This window comes from Tauraco erythrolophus, chromosome 18, assembly GCF_009769465.1.
Source record: "Tauraco erythrolophus isolate bTauEry1 chromosome 18, bTauEry1.pri, whole genome shotgun sequence".
NCBI classification, from domain to species: domain Eukaryota; kingdom Metazoa; phylum Chordata; class Aves; order Musophagiformes; family Musophagidae; genus Tauraco; species Tauraco erythrolophus.
Window position 1 is genome coordinate 951,074 of NC_141482.1, and position 6,603 is coordinate 957,676.

General features: G+C 47.3%; 1 protein-coding gene across 5 annotated transcripts in view; it reads left to right on the plus strand.

Annotated features, from left to right (window-relative positions):
* RALGAPB (Ral GTPase activating protein non-catalytic subunit beta) overlaps nt 1-5,678 on the plus strand; it is a 67,681-nt gene extending 62,003 nt beyond the window's left edge. For all 5 annotated transcript variants that reach the window (XM_086622643.1, XM_086622641.1, XM_086622644.1 and 2 more), the window contains 3 exons: nt 1,081-1,159; nt 1,718-1,866; nt 3,584-5,678. In XM_086622643.1, the coding sequence (XP_086478769.1) occupies nt 1,081-1,159; nt 1,718-1,866; nt 3,584-3,777 (422 nt within the window). In that variant the 3' untranslated portion in view covers nt 3,778-5,678. The remainder of the gene's footprint in view (nt 1-1,080; nt 1,160-1,717; nt 1,867-3,583) is intronic.
* The last annotated feature ends 925 nt before the right edge of the window (nt 5,679-6,603 follow it).

The following is a 6,603-nucleotide window of genomic DNA, read 5'->3' on the forward strand; positions in this document are numbered from 1 at the left end:
CGTTTCTGCTTGGCTGCTTCTTTCAGCAGCCGCAGGAATCTCCCAAAGCCCTGGGCCTGAAGCTGAAGAAATGAGTTTGTGAGCCTCAGTAAGTGTGGCAGTTGGATTTGGGGCAGGGGGGTGGCAGCTCTTGCAAGTGGCTTGTAGCCCAGAGGCTTTGCCTTATGCTCCTCGTGTTCTTGGCTTTTGCCTTATGCTTCTGGTACATCTTTGAATCTGGACGGTGGAAAAGCTGTCACGTTGTAGTCTGTGCCAACTGCCTGCCCTCCTTCTTGCTCCATCTCAAAGTACTTCCATGGCCCTCCATGCTCTCCATCTGCTGGCTCCAGCTTTGTGTACTCTTGGCATCCCAGCTCTGATGGCAAAAGGTGTTTTGAGGCCTTATACTCTTTCTGCTGGAAGAGATGTCGGCACTATCCTGCCATCTGAACTGCACTTTTGTGAGTGACTCTCAACATCTCGGTTCCTGCCCCTGAACGAGGGGACGGGAAGTGCCACAGCTCCTTCCAGGGATCCGAGTTCTTACTTCTTCCTCCTGCGTCTGTGTTATCCTGTCACTTGGTACCAAGCACTCGGCAGCAGAGTTGTGAGTTATGGGGAGGATCTGCAGAGCTTGGATTCCAGAAACAGTACCGTGCTTGTTGGAGCAGGCTCAAGGGAACGGCGGATGTGAGTGGTGTCGTTTGAAATGCCCAGCACTGTTCTCGAGGTCCATTACTTGTGGGTAGGTGAAGATGCTGTTGAATAATAATTGGAAAGCTCTTTTTGTGATTAAAGTACTTCTCCTCCTGCTTTCACTGTTCCTCTAGAGATTTGGACCTTTGGGACTGAGAGACTGGGGGGTCTGGGACATGTGTTACCTCATCTGTTGAGCACAGGATGGCTGAGATGTGTCTGTGCACTCCGTGAATGCTTAAGCTGAAACCAAAGAACTGGCGTCACTGGCAGTGCAAGAACATCCGTGGTATAAATGCTTGAGTACTGCGTGGTTTCGACTGAAGATAAATAATCTTTTGTTGTACAAAAACAAAACAAAAATTGGGGTAGATAAACTTTATTCAGTGCATCTTCTTCTTACAGAAAACTTCCCCCTCCCTGATCTGGTGTCTGAGACTAGCACTGGTGTGGAAACTACAGCCAATAGTAGCACTTCCCTGAGGTAAGACTGCTCGTATTTTCTCTTTTTTTTTTTTGATTCTCGTGGACAACAGTTTAGGCTGCAATTTAGAAGTCATGACAAATTATTTGCATTCTTCAGCTTTTACTGGCAGCCCTGAAAACTCTAGGCAGTCATGTTAAAAAAAACAGATGAGTTTCCTCAATGGAATTTTTTTTGTTGATGAAAAAAGGGAAGAGCTCTTTTCATATCGCTGCAGTTTAAACATAAATTAAGGAACAGAAAATGTGTAGTTTTTATCCTGAGTCTGTGATTAGCCTCCCTCCTGATTTACTCCCTTGTGAGGCAGTTAATGCTGTGTATGTGCTGTGAGGCTTAAAGCCCTGTCTGCAGGACTCCCAAATTCTGTGGTGAAGGAAGATCATAGAAACAGTAGTTGATACACCCTTCTGAAGTCCAGAGCATCCACACAGGAGTCCTGGTTTAGCCACAAGACATTTTTTAACATTCCTTTAACACTTCAAGTGGTCAATTTCCATCTATAGATTAATTGAAACAGTGCTATAAAACTGATTTAACAGCTGTGGTTTTTCCCTTAAGATCTACCACTCCCGAGAAAGAAGTTCCTGTGATCTTCATCCATCCTTTAAACACTGGCTTATTCAGGATAAAACTACAAGGAGCAACTGGGAAATTCAATATGGTTATCCCGTTGGTGGACGGAATGATAGTCAGTAGGAGAGCTCTCGGTAAGCTAAAGGTTTTTAGTAAAGCTCATGTTTTGATTTATTTTTTAATAATAATATATCTGCAGAATACATGGTCTGGAACCTTTCCCTGGAAGAAGTATTGGGCACGGCAGAAGAGAATTTGCAGGAACAGCAGAGGGAGCAGGTGGTCAGCACTTGGCTGACAGTGTAACAGCTCCACTGCGTTGGAGTAGGAGGGAAGTGAAGGGTTGGAACTGGGAATGGTGGAAGGCAAAGGTAAATGCCTGTGGTTTAGATAAGAGAGACCAGCAGTGTGACCCTGGTGTTTATCACTGAGAGCCGAGTGCTGCTTGGCTGCCAGAGGGTACTGCTGAATTTTCGGACCGTGCTGGCATGCTGTGTGTGTTCCTTCCGGTTTAGAAGCCGGATAGCCGTGAAAAGCCACAGCAATTGAGGATTTTCTAACGTGTCCAATAAAAATACTTAACCTACTATGCAAGCACATGTTAGCAGGGGTCTGTGTGTGCTCTCTGCTTTTCCTGTGTTCCTGGATGGGTTAATGGGTCTGTCTTGGTGTCTGTGCTACTGCAGCCTCAACACCTGGAAATCTCCCTGCAGTGAGAGCGATTCATGAGGCAGAGCAGAATGAATAAATGAACATGAGGATACTTGTACATAGCCATAAAACTAGTGCTGTAGGGGTCTGTTGGTGACTTCCAGGTTCTGGTTTTTGCATGTTTAATTCAGTGATGGGGAAATCAATTGAAGCCAGACTGAGCCTTTAAGTAACATTTGTGAATTCAGCTGTTGGCAATGGTTTGTACTGAAAAAGAACCAGGTGTGTTTTCCTAGAGTTGGGCTGGTTTTTCAGTTGCATCAGAGTGAAATATAATGAAATTCATCTCGTCTCTGAGTTCAGCAGGTGTGATTTGTGTGCAGTCAGGAATCAAGTCCTCTGAATAAGGAAGACACTGCTTGTTTCTGCCTTATGAAAGCGCTTGTGAAAAGCAAAGGAGTTAACAGACCCTTAGGTCGTTAGAGGCACATGAATCTCATTTTGGAATGAAACAGGATCAAGTCCGCTGCCAGCTTTGACCAAAGTCACTGCTTTGGTTCCCCACCTTCTCCTCGCTGCCATGTGCAGCAGGAGGGGTTGCGGAGAGGTAACAGTGGCAAAGCAGCGAGAGGAAGAGAAACCTGTTTGCAGCCACAACCCATCAAGTCTTTCCTTGTCCCCTGTTCCAAGGGGAAGTCTCTGCCGTTCCTGCTGGCAAAAAGCACTGATGGGTACTTTTTTTTTTTCTTTCTGAAGGCTCCCCTGGCATCACCCGGTGTGACCTCAGGGCCTGCCTGAGCTCCATGTGTCCTCGTGTGCCATGGCCAGGGGCTGTAGCACTGCGAGTCTTGTATTAGCTGCCCTGGATTCTTTCCCCTCTTGGTCCTGAGGGTGCTCTTGCAGACAGGTGCTTGGCTCTGGCAAAGCAGAGAACTCTTCCTCCTTCAGCCAGTTTAGGGTGCCGCTGACTTAGTTTCTTTCCTTACTCATTTTCACAGTAAAATGTCCTTACAGGCCTGGGGACCATGGTTATCCATGACCAACTACTTGTTGAGAAGAGTGCTTGACTTGGTGGTGCTGAGCATCTCCCCGGGGTTTCTGGATGGGACAGAACCCGACGTTGTCTTTAGCTGTGAAGCCAGCAAAGGAACACGGGCTCGAATTTGTTTAAACTTGATTCAAATGTTGTTTCTTTTTCAGGTTTTTTAGTGAGGCAGACGGTAATAAATATCTGTCGGAGAAAGAGGCTGGAGAGTGATTCATACAACCCCCCACATGTCCGCCGAAAACAGAAGATAGCAGACATTGTCAACAAATACCGGAACAGGCAGCTGGAGCCAGAATTTTATACCTCACTTTTCCAGGAGGTTGGGCTCAAGAACTGCAACCCCTAGGTCGTTATCCTTCCAGGACAATTAGATCAGAGCTTGGTGGCTACAGTAATGAAAACGGTTAAATAACAACAACAAATTTCCTCAGCCCTCTGGAATTCAGGAAATTATATTCTAGCACAAGTCAGCAGATACCATGTGGGAGGAATGAGAAACGAATCCAAAACATTGCAGTTGGGATATTGACTTAATTCACCTTCCCTCAAAAGATTACTTATTTCCAGTCTCCCTGGATGCTAACAACATAATCTCTTCACCCAATCATCTATTCCAGACTAATTAGGAACTGTAAGTGTCTCATTCTGTGAGAGGAAAACAATCAAAACAAAACCATCTCTGCGTATAAGGATGGAAAACGAAATACAAACAAACCTGCCTTCAGACATCTCCCTGCAACCCACGTGTTAAAGGAGAAGGGAGCAGGATCTCTCCTTCGAGGAGGGAGTCTGCTCCAGAGCATTAGCTATCCCTGCAAGGACTTAAAAGACATTTTCAGCCCCGCTTCCGAGCTCAGCAGAAGATCCTTTGCTGCTTCTGACCAGTTTGTGTACCGAAAGCAAGAGGAGGAAAACTGCTTGGAAACACCAGGTCGTGAAGTTCATAGCCAGGTGCTGTGTTCTACGGTTCCCTCCGTGGTGGGAGCGAGTCCATCCACTTAGGAGGTTTCTATCCTGCTGACAACAAACACCACCTGGAATTACCTGACTTTCCAACAGAAGTTGTTACTAGATGAGAGCTCTTGGTTATGTAAAAACAAGGTTATGACTTTCAGATCTGTTGCAAAATGTCACATTTAATTTTAGTAGCTTGATTTTTAAATTTTTTTTTTGTGCAACTGCTTAATTTATTTTGAAGTGTCTGTATCACCTACTCACCATTTCCATAAAAAGTGTAAACATCACTTGCTTCCCTTCCATTGGATTGAAATCTGAGATTCTGGGGCTGCCTCCTGCCTGATATTTATAGCACAAGCAGCTTTCGCAGCTTCTACAACACTTTTCAGAAGCTCCTGTTAAACAGACTAAAACAACTCAGAAAGAAAATTGAAGAATTCTTCTTTTTCCCCATTAACTTGCCATTCCCTGAAAGCCCCTTTGGAGTTAGAACTCCAAGTTGTTTGGAATCTGCTGTGCTCTCTCATGCTCAGCGGTTCCCTTTCGCCTAGGTCAGGAGTTTTCATTTTCAGAGTGTGGATTTGGTGCGTTCTGGACTTAAAGGATGTGCTGGGAAAAGATGTTTACAACTACAAATTTCATACTGGGAATGTAGAAGGTGCCAAGGGCACCAGCAGCCTTGGGAGCCCGTTCCAGCTCCCAGCACAGTCTCACCTGGTGTTGCAGTAATGGACCATCGCTGGTGCTCCCGGTGGGTGCGGTGTGGGATTGCTGGCAGCAGCGTGTGTCCTTTTCCTTCCAGTAGGCAGGTAACGTAAGAGCGTGAGTGTGGGCAGGAATCTGGGGAGCTCCTCACGTTATTCCGGAAGTGCTTTTATTAGCTCTTTGATATGCGTTGCACTAGTATCTGTCAGTCATTTAATTTTGGTATTTCAGTGTTACTTTTTGCAACAGTTCTGACCTGAAACAGTCTTAATTGTTTCCTTACAACTTGCCTGCCAGGGACGTGCCCTGCGCCTGTCTTTCCCTGTGGTTTTTCACAAAGAGTTAATGGAAACACAGGCCCCTAAAACTCGACCTGAAAGGACTTTCAGGGTGTCAACCCAAGGGGTTTTGGGTGGGGTGTGCTTGTTGCAGGGGACGAGCACGCCAGCCTCTCAACTCACGGGCTCTGGGGTTTGATCCAGGTGAATCACAAGTGGAAAAAGGAAACATGTAAAGAAAAGCCGTGTCGAAGCGAGCGTGGTGCCCGGGCTGCGCGGTGCCGGGCTGCAGACTGCAGGAGCAGCCGCATGGGGAGTGTTGGCCGAGGTGTGAAGGGAAACTCGGGCAGCTTCATCCCTCTGCCAACCCCTCGCCAGTATCGATTTAATGCACGGACACTAAATTTACCCACATTTTGTATGCACCTGTTGGGTTAATTGATGGCCAAACACACTTTAGCCCACCGATTTCAAAGGCATGACCAGTGCATGTGTAAGAGATAGACATACTGAGCACTCAGACGTCGGCACATCCTCAGTAAGGTAACGACAGAACCCACCTGCCATAGCTGAGTGTATCTTACATGCAAAGTCGTTGGTTTATAGAGCAGTGAGCTGCAAAAGATACTTCCTTCAGGCATTCTGGCACGGTCAGTAACGGAAAGGCATTTGGGGAATCCCGGGGTATTGTCTGCAAAGTCCCAGATAGCCAAACGAACCGCCTGAAAAATTCACTTTTTAAGAAGGTTCACGCTTGGCTGAGGAGTCGGCTTGGGTCTGTGTCCGTGTTTGGCACCCACCCCAGCAGGAGCAACGCTGGGAGCCGTGCAGCTTCCCAGTAGGCTTGAACGAAGGTGGCTTTGCCCAGGTTATTGCTGCTCGTCCTGCTGCCGGGGTGCAAGCGTCACAACGGGCTCCGTTCAATCCGTAAAACCATCCGGTTAACACCTCGCACGCCGGTGGTACGACCCGACCGTGCGTGTTGGCTTTCACTGTTCGGGAAGGTGAACCTTCAGGAGAGCCATAGTTCAGTATGAAAATGTTGTGGTTACAGAAACGTGCTGCCGTCCCGCTTGGTGCGGTGCCGGTCACGGCCCCGGCACACCTGTGCCGGTGGGAGTGCCTGCAGGGAGCATCCCTCCTTCCCCTGCGCGCAGGGGGGTCTCTGACTTGGGGATAAAATGCAAAACCCCGATTTGGGAGTGAAATCCTCGTCCTGCCGAAGTCAGCGG